The sequence below is a fragment of the Aptenodytes forsteri genome, unplaced genomic scaffold (genome assembly GCF_000699145.1).
Source record: "Aptenodytes forsteri isolate BGI_AS27 unplaced genomic scaffold, ASM69914v1 Scaffold15, whole genome shotgun sequence".
NCBI classification, from domain to species: Eukaryota; Metazoa; Chordata; class Aves; order Sphenisciformes; family Spheniscidae; genus Aptenodytes; species Aptenodytes forsteri.
Genome location: NW_008795129.1, coordinates 10,227,976 through 10,248,669, shown reverse-complemented (window position 1 = coordinate 10,248,669; position 20,694 = coordinate 10,227,976). Strand labels below are relative to the sequence as shown.

Sequence of the window (20,694 nt, the reverse complement as noted above, 5' to 3'; positions counted from 1 at the left end):
GTCTTCCAGCTCGGGGGGCTGAGTACCCTGAGGATAACTGGTCTGCCTGTTAAAGACTGAGGCAAAGAAGGCATTGAGTACCTCAGCCTTTTCCTCATCCTCGGTGACAATGTTCCCCCCCGCATCCAATAAAGGATGGAGATTCTCCTTGGCTCTCTTCTTGTCATTAATATATTTGTAAAAACTTTTTTTGTTGTCTTTAACGACAGCGGCCAGATTGCGTTCTAGCTGGGCTTTTGCCTTTCTCATTTCCTCTCTGCACGACCTAATGATCATATGACCATGACAATGGTCATATTGTAATGACCATATTGTTCCAGTTTTGCTTCAGTTTTCCCTTTTAAATCTTATTTAATAAATTATTATAAATCTCTGTGGGTTTTTTTGGTTTTTATCATCGTGTATGGGCTTGTCACTAAAAGCTGCTAAGCTGTTGCACACAGCCTTTTGTCCTCTGCCAATTTCCATCATTGATCAAAAAAAGAGTCTGATTCTGTGTCTATGTTCTGCCTTTCTCTTTGTAGAAGATGGAATGAAAATAGCTATGCTAATTAGCTCTGGATCATCATTAACATCTTTTCACTCAACCAGTTTCTATTAATATAATTGACCTGAAATGCTTCTTGAACTATCAAATGAAAGTTATGAAGGGAGTCAAATTAATTCCTCTCCACTGGGGCCTTTTGGCTTTATTGATTTTAATTTCGTCTACTCACTGGTTATTTGACCCCTTTTGGAGTCCTATAGATCTGGAGGCGTAGATCTGACCTATTCTCCCAGCTACTGGCTTCCTTCTAATACCGATGTGTATGGCTGTAGCGGATAATGAAAAAGACTATTAGACCAATTAGTATGGTAATGCCAAGTGCATGAGCTATTATAAAACTGCTGAGTCACTGAAATTAAAGCATGTTCTTCTTATTTTCCTGATATCAAAATTAAAAGACATGCTGTTAATCTCATTATATTATTCAACTGAATTATATTTTGCACTATATAAGCAATTTGTACAGCGTAGTAATAAACTCAAATAAATTGTCTAAAAATGTTAAGATTTTCAAAATAGCTATCATTTTTAAAAAACTAGTTTAGAAGTAGCTTGACTGAATTTTACCTTATATTGCTTAATTGTTGCCAGACTATAAAATAAAAATCATTGTCTACCATAGCAATATTTTAATAAGGATGGTTGATCTGCTACCTACCTCATTTACTGTGCCATTAAATAAGTGACCTTGATGCTCATGTTGCAGTATGCACTGGGACCAGGTATTCAGAAAGAACGTTCTCTAAATACATCATCATATTTGCTGTTATAGACTGGAAAAATGCTTTGACTTGTCCAAGTTATGTGATACAGACTGTCAAAATGAGACAAAATATTTTTTGAATTAAACTCTCAATCTTTAAACAGCTATTTAAAAGCTTAAAACATTTTAATTGCTCATTTATTTGAGCTATATGTTTCACTTCACAATATAGTAGGGCATCAACACTGCCTTTACTGTACAGCATGGTCCTTATCCAGTCAAAAATGCTAATACTCAAGCAATCATGCCTCTGCCTTGATCAAGGGACTGATCAAAACTAGCTTACTAAAGGCAAGAGAAACCTATACTTTTGAAACTAGCTTTCAAAACCCATACTATTTTGAAGTCAGTGATATTTTTTTTAATATAAATTATAGATGTATTGTCTTTTTGTGTTGAAAATGAGAAAACATTGCTTAAGTTACAATTGTAAAAACTCTCCAGCATTTCTTAATTTTAATCCCATCATCATGACCATGTATACTATAACTCCATTTATATCATTATTATTATTACATGTTAAAATAGTATGTAATAGCATGCTTATTACATGTTACAATAGTATGTATTAATATGCTTGTTACATGCTATTACACACTAATTTGTGATAGTTCTTAAGGCTAAATCACAGTTGTGCGAGGCACTGTGAAACATCAGAAAGACCCTGAGGTTATCATATGTTAAGTATAAGATTTGGAGTAAAAATAAAGGTAATTTAAAATCAGTTCTTACAGTGTCATATTTTGCCTTCCTATACCTACTCTTTACAGCAAATGTCCGCTCTCTGTGGCTTTCTGTGATTGTACTGAAGGACAGGCTTTGGCTTGTGCTGCTTAGCAATTGAAAGATTTCTGAAGCTAGTTTTGAACAAAGAGGTGAAGTCCTGTTCCAAAAGCTGCTTATTCAAACTTCTTTAGATGGTTATTTTATTGGGTAGTTCCAGATATTTCTGGACGTGGATTTAGAACACAAATATCATACTAAACCCTTCTGTTTTATTAACTGCCACAGTAGAAGGATAAAATATCCAAATGTGTATTTTTTGTCTCCTACGATAAAGCAGAATAAACTAAAATAAATGTTTTTGTTACAATAATTAAACTAAAGTTTTGAACTGTATTCCGGCCTGTGACATTTTTGTTGGCAAAGAGTATTCCCTTATAGGAGATCTTGAGAAGGTGTTTTCAATTCTGCTGCTAGCTCGCATTTACCATTTCTTGCCAATGATAATAATATTTGATTTTGCTCATGTTGAATTTTCTGTCATTATGCCTGTGTATAAATGTCATAGTCGTACATGAAAATGTAAATGTGACGTGGAACTAATTTCATATCATCTGTGAATGGATCTAGCTGAAATTGTGACTTGTGTTTCCATGAAGACAGCCTAATTTCTTAAGCCTGGAATATTAGATTATCCGTTTGATCACAATAAGCGGCAATGAAACAATCCATATCCCTGAAGCCACATAGAAAGCAGATTATGTACGATTCTCTGCAGCATAGCATCTTTCCCAACTTCCCCACTGTTCCCTTTCAGTGTTTAGAGAGGCTAGCAGGACAGTTATTAGAATATTAAACTCAAAAAGAGAAATATTTTAGTTTTATGAACCAAGCAACTCCGCAGTAGTAGAGAGACTTTAATATTCAGGAAGTTTCTTATTTACCACATAGACTATAATGACAATTTTAAAGTCTTTTTGGTTCTATTCTGTAAATACTTGTGTAGAGTGTTTAACAGTGCTTATGTCTCTGACAGCTGCAATGGCTGCTCTGGGACCATTACAGTTCACAAGTGCTCTTTCTGAAAACATTAAACTGTGCAGAAAGTTAAGAAGCCATAAAAAGGAGTGTTACAACTGGAGAAACTAACATGCTTTTAACTACACCTAGGATAGCAGGTGTTAGGATCAGATGTGTTTTTCAGATGTAATTTTTGTTATGTTATGTAGATAGATTTGCCACTGGAAACACAGACTATTAGGTCTCAACTGTGATCCCCCACAAATAGTGTTTTTCTCTTACATGCTGTGCTGAGTATTTCAGTCTTCTAAATATGGCTGCCAAATGCAGTTCTTAAAACAAAACAAAAAAAAAGTAAGCTTACGAATCTGGGTTTTGTTTAAAGCATCTAGTGCTTCCATACATTTTGACAGCAGTCAAAACCAATATGGGATGGTCAAATGTAAATAACGAAAGAAATAGTAATGTTTGAGATAAGACATTTATGGAACTACAGCTGATCCTTTAGGTGTAACAAGGGTAGGGGAAATAGTAAGAAAACTGATTTTAAAATTTATACATAAAATGTGTATACTCATTTCTGAAAGCTGCTTTTAGAGGTATATGATTATGTGAAAATCTTCAAAACTTCCATCTGCAAAAGAAATATCTGATATCAAGGAAGAGTTTCAAATCATGATCCACTTGTACTGTAATAGCGAAGAAAGTGGGGGAAAAATAAAAAGGAATGCGATGTGCATTAAAAATTACGATCATATTTTTTGTAATCAAGAAAGTTTCACTAAAAGAATAAGGATAGTTTAAGGTATGGTTATTGAGAGAAATGAATATGAGTACAGATCGATTCCAGGAGTAGACAGGTGGTATCATGACAAGTTTGAGATCCAGGCAGGCATACCGTATAAGAAAGAACAAAACTTCCAGAAATTCTGGCAGAAAGGCAGAAATTCTATGCCTATTTTTTCTGGAAAGAATCAAAATGACCCCTGTCATTTGTCAACAGAGATTGTCAACTCTCTTAACAGTTTGTGGCAAGAATACATCTGGAAAAGATACGAAGCAAGCGGTAGCGGTTTGGACTGATATTAGGTTAAGAACAGTCTGAAAATGGTATATCGCCGGTGAGCATGTTACTAGGTTGGATACACACTTGGAAGTTCAGATATGTGCCAAATCATGGCAAAATATTGGAGATTCACTCTGCACAAGATTAAAAAAATAGGTGTTAGAACAAATCCAAAGAATCTGATTCAGAAATGCAGGTATTTGTGTTCTGCTGTCATGAGCATTTGGAGATGAGCAGCTGAGGGTCATGCTGAGAAGCCCAGGGAAGTCCGCAGAAATTGTTTAGTACTGATATTTTGTGGGTTCATCTAATTGACTCTGCTTGACCCTTAGTTGTTGAGCAGTTAGGAAAGAAATGAAGCAAAAGAACCATTTAAATTGCAAATCAATGTTTCTGTATTGTTTTGAGATTACCTTAAACCCTGCAGTCAATGGTCTACAGCTTACTTCAGGCACTGTAGGCAGCAAAAGACTAGTAGCAGATGCACCTTTACCAGCAATGTTCTCGTACATCAACAGGAAGATAATATTTAAAATTATTGCAGAATATTATGAAATGCACAGGCTAAGGGTTTGATTATCTGAGATTAAGAGAATCTTCATGTGAATTAATTTAGAAGATTAATTAAACTTAAGCCTTTTCTCTAAAAATCTTTCAATTATCTGAGTTGAAACCCAATGATAGTTTTTAGTTTTACTACTAATCAGTTTGGGGAATAATTTAAAATATAACCTGTGAAAAAGTATACCAATACTATGAAAAGCAAAAGCAGCAACACGATACCCTCTACTGTTAAAGGAATAGACAATTATGTAAGAATTGTGCTGTGCCATAAAAACTGTAGGCTTAATTTGGGTAACTGCTTATTGAAATGTGATTGAGAAAGATATTTTCACAGGAAATATATGTAAGTATTTTGGGCTCATAGAATAAAAAAACCCTAGAAAAATAGTATGTCAGAACTGTAAAAAATTTTGATGGAGTCCTTCTAGAACTTTAAAAAAGTGATGCTGAGACCAGATTAACAAGGTGCCTTGCACTAAATGTTGACCTCTCACTTCCATCTCTGCTTATTTCATGCAGCTATGTATGGGTCCATCGAGCCACACCACTGAAATGAAATGTTAAGTTCAGTATTAAGAACAAAAATTTGCACTTTCCTCCCCCGCAAGGGGGAGTCAGTAGAGTTTTGCTTTGACTTTTTAGGGCCAGAATGATTTTAATGCAGCCCTTCAAAGAGCTGCAGCTATACAGCTGAGGAGATGCTGCACTGCAGCAGCAGTTTGGAGTGAACATCCCAGGACTGGCTTTTTTTAAATTATTTCCTGTCCCAACACCGACGTAAGGTATAATTATACATTTTTCTCTCAGTCCAGGCAGCAGTTTGTAATCCTGTGCATCAGCTGTGATTATCAGAGCAATTCTGACTTATGTCCAGACTCTGATGTACTCCTTCTACCGAGTCAATCACCTTAGATACTGGTGAAGCAAACCATTTCTTTAAAGCAAAACATGTTAGAAATATTAAAACAAATAACTGAATTACTTTTTACTTTTCATGTATTTCAATCTATTCAACATAGAGAACATGTTGTAGGACATATTACTTATGGACTTATAGAAAGCTTTTTTACTCCATTAGCATGCTGGAATTCCATGAATATAGGTCCCAGCCCCTCCCCTTCTTTCTCTCTGCAGGATAAAAGAACCTTATTTTCAATTGTTTATGGTATTTTGATTGGATGACTCCTGGCCATCACAAAATAAAGTTTACACTGTTGGAGATGCACTATATACTGGAGAAAGAATAGAGATTGTTCCTGAAGTTCTTATGTAGGAATCTGCTATGTCTTACCTCCTTTTTAGATCTTCCCAGATTTCTTGCAGGTCAGCAAATAAAACAAGTCAGTATTCTAGCCCTAATATAAAATTAGTCTATCCCATAAAGTATTCATTAAATAATTAATTTCTGCATTTGTAACATTACCACTGACTAGAAAGAGTGGGAAATTCTGTCAAAGTAGTGTGCATTTGACAAATAATTTGAAATCGTAAAATTAATGTGATAGTTTTTTAGTTTTTCTTTTGTGTGTTGTTTGGTTTTTTTGTAGGGGGTTGTTTGGGCTTTTTTGCTGGTCCCAGTGGCACGTAATCAGATAATCAAGAATTGTCATAAATATGTTAACACTTCTGAATCATCTGGGAAATATTTTACTTTTAAAAGCTTTTTATGCAATTTTGGCTATTGGACTGATTGTCATAGTGTTATTTTTGTCTAAGAACCTCTGATAGTGTACAGATCACGATCTATGAGTTATGCTAATGAAATAAAGCTTCCTCTGGATATAACATTGCAGCATACAGACTACTTAAGGGCAGATGAAAGGCATACAGCAGGTGTAGCACCATTTCCCCAGAAGACTGCAGTTGTATACATCCTGCGGTCAAGCAGTTTGCTGGTAGAACAAAATTAATAACAATAAACACATTTGAGCATCCCCAAACCTTTCACCAACTGACAAAGCAGCTCAATGATAGACAACTGATTCATGAAGTACTTTAAATAAGCCCTGGCCCAGGTGTACTCTCTTCAGATAGCTTTATAGCACTGTGCTTCACAGACCTGCCAGCTGTCTGAAGGTTTCTCCACCAAGAGAAAGCTTTGAGTGCTCTAGAGCTGTTGATACCTTCCCCCCCCCCCGCTTCCCACTTTACGTTCTCAGCTAGCTAGAGTGGTATGTATTGACTCTAGGACTATGGGAGTATGAAGATAAATGCAAACATCTTTATGCACACCCTTCAATGCAGCACAGTAGCTGATGGTCTGTCTCTACCTGACAAGCTCAATGAGAGAGGAAAAGGATCATACAAGAAACCAAACCTGTTGTGGTATGTTGTAGGGCTATTCAGATTTCTGACTGTTTCTGAAGATGATTTGATTTAGTCACTCTTAGTAGCATTTGTTTTCTCAATTTTAAGAAACAAATTGATGGCATATAAATGTAGGTCACAGGTTCTTTGACATCCACTTACAGAAAACACATCTCGCTGTTGGGCAAATGTTTACGTAACAAATGGATAATATTAGCCTGTGACAACATTTTTGAACATTTGCATTTCAGTCAAAGTAATTTGAGCAATACAAACGAAAATAAAGTGAGATGGTTTACTAACTGACATACAGGTCTTTTCTCCCATTTTGGAAGTAGGTTTTGTTTTGGGTTTTTTTTTCTGTCAATATATTGTCATTAAAATTAGGTCCTTTCCATCAGCATCTCTGAAGTCAAATCCAACTGTTGTCATGGTCCTAGCATACTGATGTGAACAAATTAGCTGATAGATAAATTACAGTAAAAGTACGTTATAGCACATTATGTTTCTTGGGTAGCTATGGATGGCATATATGGTAAGTTATGCTTTGTTTTTATATTCAATCAGAAGAAACAGAAATGGGTATTGAATTTCCTAAGTGTATGACAAATTGATTACACCTGAAAATATTTGCTAGACATCTAGCATAAAATGAGTACTTTAATCTTTAGTCTTCCTTTTCTCTTGCTGTTGCCTGGACACAAGCTTTTCTTAAAGGCCATCAGCCTTCTACAGTTGTTTCTTCCATGGGTAAATAAGAAGAAGATCTCTCTTTGTCAGAGAGATCAGACTAGCAATTTAAGTTCAGTTAAAGTGCCTAGATTTACACATTCTCTCTTCATTTTCCATGTTTTAACCTTATATCCCCTGTGAAAGGCTGCATTCCAAGCAGCAGTGTACTCTGGAGACCAACACTCATTTTTTAAAGTCTGTGTTAGTATTAATAATTTAAGGTGGTATGGGTTGGAGGCAGGTTATGCAGGCCTTCTGCCTCAGCTGTAGAAAGGCATTTGCTATTATCTGTCTGAAGAAGAATATGAGGAAACCTAAATGTTATCTGTGTTTGAGTAATTATTTTTAATTTTTCTCCAGGAAGAGCAGTTGGTTCTTCCCAAGTCTTACAGGAACTCAGGTCAGACTTTAAAGCCTTTCTTGTGGAAAGCCAATCAAAATGTGATGTTAAAGTCTCCTCTTTATTTGTTACTCTGTTTCCTAGCATGCAAATGACTGCTGGGGCATACAGTAAATGTCGCTAAGGTATTACTTCAGGACATGGTTGTGTAACTTTGCATAATGAGACCTACTTCTGATTGTCTAATTAGTTATGCATAGCTGTAGCAATGCAAAACTACTCCTCAAATAGAAAACCATTGTCACCGATTACTTGATTACATGAGTATGGCTTCCGCCTGCATTATGGTTCCTCTCTTTGTAATGACCAATGCCACAGGCTTCTATTGAATGTTATAACAACTTTTTCATGCAATTGCATCAGTTGTACATTTTAATTAATTTTTCAATATCCCAGTCATCATATTTGAAAAAGGAATCCTACCACGCATGAAATTTCCCAGTACAAAGAAGAAACATGTATATTCTCTTTCTTCCTTTCAATGTTTTTATGGAGAAGGTCACTATAGTTTCAAAAGAAAACTTGAGAAAAGCTTGCTAGTCATCCTTTTGTTTTCGTCAGGCATCAATCTTCAAATTCAGTTTGCCTTGACACCGTATCATGAATGACTGACTTTGTTTTATGTCTTGGTAGGTCAAAAATTTCCACAAAAGTAGCAACTATCACACCTCTGAGGAGTGGGGTATGATTGCTAATGTAGAGGGAACAGGAACTCTTTCTGACTCATACTCCATCCTTAGGAAAGCTGCATAGTAGAGGCAAGATCATTTCATTTGTGGCCTGATGTTTATTAGCTTCTGTGAGATAGGATAATTAAGAAAAGTATACAGCCACAGGTGCTGACCTCTCTTAATTCTGTTGTGCTCTTGTCAAGCTCCTAAACCAGAGAGTCCTGCCACATTCTCAGGTCACAGGAGAGTTCTTGCCTTTTATCAAGACTTCTTGCCATGGCCAAGAGAGATCAAGAATGCCTTTCTACTAAGAGTAAGAAAAACCATGGAACTTCTGGGCGTGCTAATGTAACAGTGCCAAGACTTAAAATATGTAGCTGACCTACTAGAAAACTTTAGGAAGAGGTTTAAAATCCTATACAGGCCCACCCTTTCCTTTTGGTCTGCCGGGACTGTGAAGTTGCCAAGGATTCTAAGTGGAGAAAATGTTAAAGGATCAAGTAGACTGCTCTTTTTGAGAATTAAAAGACTTTTTATTTTTTTTAATCCAGTCCCCCAAAATCTCCAGAGGTATAAGATCAATTTGTCATTTGTCATATCCAGATGGTAAGTAAATGAACAGTTTTACCATTGGGCTTGCTATCCAAAATATTCCTAGAGGAATATAAATGAATGCATCATTTACAGTGGCCAGATGGCAATTCAGAGGACAATTCCATGTTCTAGTCATTATACAGCTTCTTCTATATTGCATAAACCTATTCTGGCTTATTTTGGTTCACCATCTGAAGAAAGGGCCATAGAAGATTGGAAGTGTGAATGTGAGGATTTACTCATCATTTTCGAGAATTTGAACCAGTGTTCAAGTATTGCGTTTCTACCAGAAGCAACACTGATGTATCAGTAAATATTTGTCTGTGAAACTGGGAAACTTCATCTAATGACAGGAGATCTGTTTAGCAGCAGATAAATTTGCATCGGAACACGTTTCAGCAATTTAAATAAATGGAAAATGTACCCTTTTTCTTCATATTTATTTATCTTCATATTGATTACCTGTAAAACTGATAATATGTTTAAGTATTGCATTTACCTAAAATCGCTGTGGTTCCCAGTTTTATCAAATATGTAGTTTTAACAATGATTATAGATATTTTATACGGAATATATCAAAAGATCAGCACATCTATCATACATTCTATTCACTTGGGAAGTCTCCGTGTCTTGATGCCACAGGTGAATATTTATGCTGCCTATTGTTTCTGTGACAAAGAGCTTTCATGGATAATTGTTTTTATAAGCTCTAGGATTATATTCTTTCTCAGCGGTCTATAAAGATGATGTGAGATTGTTGTGACATATGAAATAGAAGTTTTAATTAAAAAATTTTTATCAACTAGCTAATTTCACTTAAGTATTTCAACCTGAATGTAAGAAGATGTATTGAGTTAGCTAAGAGGCTGCTGTTCTTGGGCTTTCTCATCTGAGACTTTTTAAGAGGACAATTGCTTCTTTTGACATGAAAATATTCAGATACTCTGTCTGAGAATGGCTAGTAATGCTTTTTCTATATTTTCTGCAATAAAAACATGTTAGAATTTGTTGTAAAAAAGAAATAGGGGATTCCAAGGTACTTGGAGCTCAAATCCATGATAAATAGGAACAGTGGGAGATTTTTAAAGTTACTGTTTAATGATAAATTTGACTGAATATCTGGAGAACTGCACAAAAATTCTGAAGCAATTTAACTTAAATCAAAGGCTATTTACCATGGTTTGCTTGTTTTCTGGGGATCAAGATAACGGTCCTGTAGTAAGTACTTGAGAAAATCATCCTTCATTGTATGCATATTTCAAAGGGAAAATTACATACACAGCTGTCTAATCACTTCCTACCTTTACCTTGATTGTGGTCTACTTACATGTGTATCAGATGTAGTCTATATACAAGGAGATTAGATTCAATCCTTTCTTGTAGCGAAGTTAATAAAAGGGCATATATAATATACAAAGGTTTAAACTGAAAAAGGATGATGTTTTTTGTGAAGTTTAAAAGAGCAAAAAATTAAAAATAAATTATACATAATTATTCTCTGTATATCTTTCAAATTGTCAGGCTCTTTACAAAAGTGCCAAAGGCCACAAGTAGAATTTTTTAAGAATTTGTTTTAACTACAGATTTGAAATCAATTTAATAACTTTTAAATTCTGTGTTTTTCTTTTTATAATGTACCTTCTCTCCCTTTCTGACTGTACTCCATCTCTTCCCACATAATTTCTAATTGTCTATACCACAAGGCGTAGTCAAAGACGAGCCATTTGTATAAAGCAAAGTAAATATTTCAGATAATTACTACCTTTTTTTCCACTCCCAACTACTTGCAAAAGCTGTGTTTTCTTTAGAACTGTAGTAAAATTTATTTCTAGCCCAATAGCAGATTTAAGATCCAATGTATTACTTCCTTAAAATGTAGTAGTTAACATTATTTTTGTCTATGAGATCTATGGAGTTACAGTAATTGGATAAAATTCTATCCCTGATGAAGTCAATTGAAAAACTAAACTTTATTGACTTCATTAGGGCCTGGGTTACATCCATTAGATGAAGGAAAGCTTCTCTCCTGATTTAAAATATACTGAAAATACTAACCAGAACAGTTCTAGACAATTTTAAATGTTTCTGAAATTATTTCGTCCTCCTCTAATTATACATAGAATATTTAGCCTAGGTAGCTAAATATTGGTGTGGTGCAGTCATGCACAATGTTTGTATTGTAAGAGAAGCCACAAAGTGTCTCTATATTTAACTTGTCTAACACTCATTATAAAGAGTTAATGCAACCTTAATTTATTGATATTAATAACTACATTTCATATTTGGTGGGGGACAGTGTGAAAGATGTTTGTGAGTAGCAAAGTACTGAAAGAAATATCAGCAGTTGCCTCATCTCATTTTGCATTCATCAGGAAAATTCTATACGGCTTCCAAAGTCAATGGCTATTCTAGAAAACTTTTCCCATGCCGCCACAGGAGCAGCAGATTCTGCTGTTGAAATGCCATAGGAGCTGCAATCGCAGCTGAAGGGAAGCATTCTCTGTGAATTGGTTGTGTTGTCAACTTGAAATGCATTTCTGACTTTCAAGTGCTTGTTTATGCAACAAAAAAATCCATTTTATAATATTTGGGGAAAGGAGAACGGGCATTGATACATAGCTGATATACTTTTGTGATGATTGGTAATCTGTGTTATAGCCTGTCATGATCTGAGTGGTCAATCCAAATTGGTGCTACTAAAATCTTAATACCAATCACTCACATACTGTCTATCCCTATAATAACATAGAGCAAAACCTGTTTTTATATTTTCATAGAAAATCTCTGAAAATAATGTCAGAAAACCAATGACTCAATCTCTATATGATTAAGCTTATACAATAATTAATCTTTTTGTTTTTATAGTGAACTTATCCTATCCAGCATTGACATTGATGCAACTGGAGATTGGGAGTGTCTAGTCAACAATTCCTATGGAAATAGCACTAAACAAGTAGAAATTGTGGTACTTGAAACGGCTGCACCCTACTGCCCTGCAGAAAGAGTTATTAACAACAAGGGAGATTTCAGGTATGATTTTCTGGTTTTGGAGTGTGTTTCATATATTAATGTAGATATGGACCATATTCATGCTTACATGATACTTCAGTGTCAGTTACGAAGTTGTCACTTATTTTACTTGTCATTTTTATGTAATATAGGAGGAAGGAGGAGCACTGTGTGATTTTTATGGGAGATGGCAGCTAGTGCTTCAAGAGCAGCAGTGGTTTGTGAAAGTCGGAGAATCTTCTGATGCCTCAATGTGAGATTATGGAAAATTTCAAAAGATGTAGGCTCTTTACAGCTAAATGAGAGAGGGTTCAAAATTGTTCTTGGTCTTTTCTAAATTATAGAATATGATAACTGCATTAAAGCATTAGAAGATTAAATCTTCAGTACTTTTCTAATCTGTTCCCGTTCTGCTGATTTTGTTCAGCTGATACTAGAGGTAACAAATAACATAAAACTGTTAGTAAAATATTTCACTGAAGAGAATCAAAATAGCAAGTAAAACTACTTAGTAAAACAAATAGATAGTTTGAGGTGAGCTTAAGGACACACACAGTTTCACCGATATATCACATCATGAGAAAACACATCCTTCCTGCTATCTGAATCTTGGAGTCTGCACAATTTTCTTGACTAAATGTAATTTTTGTTTCATCTTTACTTTTATCTACATATGCTGGTGGGTTTTTTTTAAAGTTTAATCCTCATAAACTGAAGAAAAAGTTAAGGATTCTGTGGAATTTGGTATTGTTTTCAGTTAGCTCTAAAATACTTCAATGATATGCATAAAACTCTTAAACAAAATATAATTACCTGCTTGACAATAAGACTGGTGTATGATGGCATTCCCATTGAGAAATCAAGAAGGTAATTTGTTACCAAGTGAATTATAATAAGAATTCAGCTTGAACAGTTAATGAAAGGAAAAGTAGATGAAAGGAAGCTTCTCTTAAACACCAGAACTTTCTGCAAATGCTTCTGACCGGAAAGCCTCTCTTCATTTTTAAGTTACCTTTAAAACTTTTTCAAAGGCCTTTTACTGCTGTTTCTTGTGTTTGAATAAAAATAAAGGAATGAATTAGAAAGAAGTGGAGAAACTGACTCATATAATCTGTTTTCTCTTTACTACGAAGCTATTTCATTACGTTAACCTCTGTTCCAGTGAGTATACCACATTTGCTGAACATATATTTCTATACCAATTTAATCCATATATCAGATAACACATACTGAATCTTTTAGATGACAACTTTATGAAGTTCATGTTCTTGCCTGAAAATGACATCCTTTTCTTCATAAATAAATATATATAAATTCTACAGACTGCACAAACTAACACCAGGGGCATTTTTGTCATTTCATATAAATCAAAAGAACAGGAGTGCGCATTTCTCTCCCTATTGATCATCTTTCTAGAAATCCATATAAATTTATTTTTAAAAGTTTTATCAAAAAGATGCTGAGTCCATAGGTTCTTTTGGCATTTGAGGGAATGAATTTAAAATTATAGAGAATTTATCAGGCTCAAACTCAGCATTAGTACTTGAAATTGTTCCAAAGGTTTATCCTCAGAGATGCAGCTATCACACCAGTAATTTTTCTTACAAAGGTCTTTGAAGTTTTCATAACATAGCAGGTATGTAACCAGAAAGAGTTGAACCACAAAAGCAAAGCTAGAAAGAACAGTTCTTTCATTGGGCCAGAAAAGGAAAAAAGCATCAACTGTTAGGGAAGTGTGGTCCTTTCAGTTGACCAGCCTAGGTGGTATTTATAATTGCACAACTGCAGTAAGAATTAGGCACTGTGAGTCAGAATGAACTGGCCTTATGTACTAAGAGTTTTTCTCTATGATGGCCGTATTTTGCTCATTTTTTGTTTTTCAGCTCTCTGTAAGATCATTCTGAAATGCAAGTGGTAATGTTGTAATGTCCTGTCATTCCTATTCATAAAGGCCAGGTTCTGCTACCTGTGCTAATACTAGTTTCAGAATTACCTCTTTAGTTTTACTTTTGCGGTAAGTTGCTACTCAGTTTGGCCCAGTTGCATTAAAGCAAATGTTTTACTAAAAAGACTATTTCAGCCCAGAGGCAAAAGGAGAATATACTACTGTACATATTTTTATTTTTTTGTGAAGCTCCTTTCATGGTTCATTTTGCATCAACTGTTTTTACATCACAAAATTAATTACTCCAGTGACAGGTAGCTATGACATAGAAAAATATTTTTCTTCTTACCTTTTCTTTCTTTGAAACGAGGAAAACTTACATAGCCCAAAACCTGTCAGTATATTATGTAACAAAGTCCAAATGGACCTGCATTGTATAACTAAGAGGGGCTAATATATATGTTTGAGCAAAGGTGGATTGTCAAGGTGTGGCTTCACTGGCAGGCAGAATATTTTTATGATTGGTTGGGTTCGATCATTATATCAGTGCAATTAAAGTAAGAACTATATCCTTTCCAGACATGCTGACTTGCTGATAATATGCTTCTGGTTTTGTTTGATTCCTCCCAATTACCTGATCCTGTTATGTCCGTACTAGCCTAGAAATGGCAATGGATTTTTGTACCAAAAGAAATAGATCCAGTTGTGCCGTTCTAGGTAGAGAACGCAGCAGATATACAGAAAAACAGTATTGTTTAATAGACCTATGAGCTAAATAGAAAAATTCTGGCTGCTCTTGATTTATAGTTTGTATTCAAAGGCTGTTTTGCAATCACACTACATAAATCATGTACACCTAAATAGTTAATTTTTGAGGGCTAGCTCCTTCCTTCTCCATGAGACACAATCTCTGCTGAAAACGTCTTTATTGGTTTCTGATACATTCAGGGATTTTTGCTTTTCGGGGCTTTGTGGCAGAGAGGGCTTTGTAGCGTTGGGTCAAAATGCAAAGCAAAGATTGCCAGGTATATTTTGAGCATTTACCTTTTACAGCATTTAGTAATAGGGTTTTGGGTTTTTTTGCTTTATGGACTTACTGCTCTGCCTTGTGCAGTCTGCAAAGGTAGGGGAAATGCCATCCATATTTTTTTCCTTAACACCAAACACCTTCCTGAAATTAATGCAGAATTAATGTGTGACCAGCCAGACTCAAACCTCTATAATTCTGACATTTTCCAAGGGAACAAAGTAATTTGTTATAGAACATAATGAGGTAAAATTTAAAATAGCCTTTTTTCTCATATATTCTGTATATTGTTGCTATATTGTAAGTTGCCTTTAAATAAGAAGCTTCATGCTGTAATTTTTTATTATCATGTTGTTCATAGATGGCCCAAAACTCTGGCTGGGATAACTGCTTACCATCCCTGTCTCCAGTATTCATTTAATTCCCTTGCCTTTCACAATGGCGCAGAAGAGTCTAAGGCATGGCGTAAATGTAATCGAACTGGACGTTGGGATGAAGAAAACTATTCGGAATGTCCTTATTCACAAGAAGTAACTCAAGTTCTTCATGCTTTTAGTCAGGTAACGTTATGAAATCCAGGGCTTCCCTTCTCTAGTACTGATTTTATTGACTAGCTTGCAAGAAATGTCTGTTCAGACACAAGTTTGAGACAGCTGGACTTTTAACAAAATGTTTTACTTGGAAGACAATGTGTTTGTTTGGTAATTGAAGTTGTAGTAGGAACAAGTGTACAACATTTATTGCCTTTATTTTAATTTTTTTTTTCCTCTGGGTGCCTGGAGTCTAGATGACCATTAGTAATAATGGCAGGGTCATCAGTGCTTCACTTCAGTTCTTTCTTTGTCTTCCCCGCATGCATTTTTACCAGAAAGATGTTAATTTCTCTTGAAGTCCTGTGTCAGAGTTTTGTCAGATGAAGTGCCTTTCCTCATTGGCATTGTCCATAATATATTCAAAAGAGCTGCAGAAATGAAGCCTACTTTAGAATACCTTTTCGATGTCTTCCAAAAAAGCAGTACTTAAATGGCTTCCTATGGATAAGTAAAAAAGAGAGTGAGATAAAAAAGTAAATGGATAGAAATTAATGAGAAAAAAAAGAGCATAACAGGGAACAGCATGGAGGAAGGCACAGACCTGTAACTGCCATACTAACGTTTACAACTTTCAGTTTCCTCGATCGTTTCTTCCCAATCAGTAGTGCTAGATAACACCACAGGAAGTTTGTTTTCAGATGTGTTCATACTTAAATAAGAATAATTACTATATTAAGAGAGCCAGTGCAATTATAGGATAATAAAAATAATTAGGAAGGTCTCTAGAATCCAGTCCATTCTCCTGTAAGCAATGAGGTTAGGCCAGGTTTCTCAGGGCTTCATCCACTCAGGCCTTTAAAACCTCTGAGGATGGAGGCTGCACAGCTTCAGAGGGTAACCTGCTCAAATGCATGACTGTCCTCATGGCAGAAAAGATCTTCTTCATAACCAGCCTGAACTTCTCTTCTTTCAACTTACTACCATTGTCCCTTGTACTCCCACCATGCACCGCTGTATATATGAACCCTCACTGATACTGTTGTTGTCATGATGATCTAAAGATATAGCCAAGGCAAGGTTAGTAGCTTAGTATAATATTTTATGGGGCCAGTTAGTTACAGTTGAGAAAAAGTAGACAAAAATCTTCAAAATTTGTTGGCCTGTTGTGGTGGCGTCTTCAGATAACAGCAATGAAATCTAAGATGTAATACTGAAGATACATTCATATGCCCCTGAAATTTATGTCCCTGGTACTACTGATGCATATAAATCCATATGAAATTAGAGCAAGCATTATACAAATGGACATGATCTCCAGTTTTTAAAAGAGAACGAAGCTAGCTGATTTATTACACATAACAATTCTGATGTATTTTCAGATGCACATCAATTTGACAACCGTGCTTGAATTTTCCCGCCAGCTGACAGCCTACACAAGAGGTGCTTCCCACTTTGCGGATAAAATGGATGTAATATATTTGGCTTATATAATGGAAAAGTTAATTGTCTTCGTGGATGAAGTTGAAGATGTAAGATATCTTCTCTGTGCTGACAAAAAGTGTCACTTAGAAGTGAAGTCTTCACATATGGCCCTGTTCTTAATGTATGCAGGCACACACTGAAGAGTAGCTTCTAAAATTGATTGCTGGTATTCTGATTGCAAATGTTCTGCATATACTGTGATATGTTTCTTTGTGCCAAACAGGACAACTAAGCCATCTCATCTGACTGACAAAGGCATTGCTGCTTAGGAATAAAAATTGGTTTTCAATAAGCCACTTCTTTAATTTTCTTTTTCATTTTAATTTCTACCATGTCTAACATATTAGAATGAACTCAAGGTGCCTCTCCATCTGGCCGCTGGAGTTACACATGCTTCTTTTGTTTTCTCCATTTCATCAGGAGGTTTTCACTGAGTTTTGAAAGCATGTATCACTTCATGTGAAGAGAAGATAATGTGTCTTTAAGTGCAACTTCCTACAGAAACTTTTAGCATAATGTATGGCATTTTTACAGGGAAATCTAATCAGAGTTATGCAAACCCTATGGGAAAAATAGGTTTTTACAGAGAACAGCAATGTTCATTATAGTTTTTACTGTTAATTTTCAGAGTAACTGCTTGCATAAAGATTTCATAACCTGTAATTTCTGTAAACATAATAGCTATAGTTAAAACATTTGTTTTCTTTTGGTTTGGCAAAGTTCATTCCATTCTGGCTCTGAGGATTGTAACGGTTAACATTATAGTGCCAATTTGAGAAAGCCTCCAACTTCAATTTCATCATTATGTGCCAGACCTAAAGTGTATTATTAAGTGCTCTCCAAGAATCATGTTTCAAAGCTACAATTGTATTTCAGCTCAAAATCCTGATAAGATCTTGCTGCTTTCTGACAAAACAAAAATTTACCATCCAAAAGAAACAGTTGGATTTACCATAAAGCCTCTTTGTTTTTCTAGCAGCTGATTCATTATCCATTAAAACTGAGCACCATCTCTAATCTTTTAATTGATTTCTTCCACCTTTCAAGTAGGTTTCAGTTTCTGGTTTTTGGTATCAAAACATCTCCATCTCCACCACTTATCTCTACATCTCTTACTTCATAATCCCTTATTGTTTTCATAATTTAGAACATTTCTCCTAATTCGTCTCTGTTTCCTTCTTCTGTTTTGAACTTTACACTTTTTCCTCTCTCTCAAGTTCACTAAGTAGGTTCCTCATTCATTGAGCTCTTTACTAACACCCATTTCTTACCTCTCACTCATAAGGTACAAAAATACATGTGAGGTTAAAGTGTCAGTAGTTTCACATATGAGGCTGCACTCGTGTAATTATAAATAGAATTGAACTTCATTTAATACAAGGCAACATATGAACAAAGGTACATCAGTTTGGAATTGACGAGCAGCTGAAACTACAGTTATATAAAACAATTAGAAATTAATGAAAATACATACACAGAGGTTTTCTGTGAGGTATCAAAATAATTTTAAAACCATTTTAGCTAAACTAGTACAGTTTCTGTACATCCTCTGTGGGGAGTGCCTTTCCCAGTCAGCACAGGATCATTCATTTTTATACAACTTAGTGGTACTTTGTCCCATCTGGTGCTTCACCTCTCAAACAAGAGAGCTTCAACAGCTGCACTGGGGACATATTTTCAATATACTACAACTTTTTGCCAGGAAGATGTACATGTATTAGCCCAAATTTTTGTATTTTTTAATGCCATGCCTTTACTCTTCATTAATGCATTTAATTATAATATAAATTACTTCCTCTTCTTATTTCTCTCCTTTTGTATATTTATAGACTATTGTTCTGCCCTCAGTAAGTTACTGCTTAGCTGATTGGTGTATGCTTTAATCGTTTCTCATAAATCACTCCAGTCTCTTAATGTGTTTTATTATTATTCATTGTATCAATAACTCTGTCACATTGTTAAAAGCCATCTAGAATTATATAGTAATTATGTTCTCAAAAATAGATTAAATATTTCAGGAACAGTCACATAAAATTTCACATATAGTCTCATTACTTCTGTGTCCCTTGCAATGCATGTGAAATTTATGTATTTTTTTTAATTGAAAATGCAGAACTAACTTCATAACCTCAGTCATTCCTTAAACCTTCTTCACCGTTGCTGAATTTCTTTTCTCCTTCCCACTGAATTATCTGTGTATTTGCCTTATTTTTCTGTTTCTATTAGTTTGACTTTTTAGTCTCTTGAACTTTTCTTTAGCTATATTTCTCTCAGTCATTTTTTCTCTTCTATATACCTCTTTATTCAGGTTTATTTGTGACAAACTTGTATATCTTTGGCATATCTTTGCCTTCAAAAATAATGGTAATGTTAATTTTGAAATCTCACTCAAATTAAGTTTTAGAATTTTAAAAGTAAATATTTTCATTTTTATTTGAAATAATCAAAAAAAAATATTCATAGTGATGTTTATTCTTTCTAAATGTAATATACTAATAAAAATTTGAAACACATAGTCATACTTACCAAAACCTGCAAAATATCATCTGGCGAAACAAAGATTTATCACTTTGCCTTAGCCACAAGAGTGAATTAAAACATCCAAAGCTATAAGCCCACACTTTCTGTATAGCCAATGAGGTGATATAGGTTTGTATCAGCACCTAAGTTATCTCAAATTTACCCCCTATGTCTGTAACAAAAACGTCTTTGAAATATCTTTTCCCTCTTTTTTTAATTTTTTTTTTCCCCCCAAAGGTCCTCTGATTAAACACGAAGCGGTTCTTTAGACGGGCATGGTCAATTTTAATTAGTTTAAGAAAGAGGATGATAATTCTGGGATTCCATTTATCTCCCAATGAGAGACTCAATTTTTATGGTGTATCTTGAAGATAAGCTTTAAAATTGTGAATGAAAAAGCTTTTCCTTGAAGTCAGTTGCACTTTTCTTTTCTTTGGCTTTATTTTTCAGTCCATTTAATTTTCTTAATAGAATCAAAACTGTCTTTGAATGATGGTTACTAAGAGAAATAAGGTGCCTGCTTTCAGTTGTACTCGTGTACTCTTTTCCTATTTTTGTGAGTTTTGCAGACAATACCATTTTTGGTTTGTTGTTTTTTTTCTCTTCCAGATTGGGGATGCTCTTATTGAAATTGCCAGCAACATAATGTTGGTTGATGACCATGTGTTGTGGATGGCTCAAAAGGAAGACAAAGCCTGCACCAGGATTGTACGATGTGTGGAACACATTGCAAGTCAAATACTGACCAGCAATATTCAAGTTATATCAAAGGTATTTCATAAAATTACAAAGCTTTTTGTCAGAATTTATTTTTAAAATGTCATTTCTCTTCACAATTTTTAAAACCAACT

At 34.8% G+C, this 20,694-nt stretch overlaps 1 protein-coding gene across 1 annotated transcript in view; it reads left to right on the top strand.

Annotated features, from left to right (window-relative positions):
* The window catches only part of LOC103897676 (adhesion G protein-coupled receptor A3), a 251,679-nt gene that overhangs the window by 94,564 nt on the left and 136,421 nt on the right, over nucleotides 1-20,694 (top strand). The window contains exons 8-11 of the mRNA XM_009277787.2: nucleotides 12,253-12,417; nucleotides 15,670-15,868; nucleotides 17,221-17,370; nucleotides 20,453-20,614. Coding sequence (XP_009276062.2) covers nucleotides 12,253-12,417; nucleotides 15,670-15,868; nucleotides 17,221-17,370; nucleotides 20,453-20,614 — 676 coding nt within the window. The remainder of the gene's footprint in view (nucleotides 1-12,252; nucleotides 12,418-15,669; nucleotides 15,869-17,220; nucleotides 17,371-20,452; nucleotides 20,615-20,694) is intronic.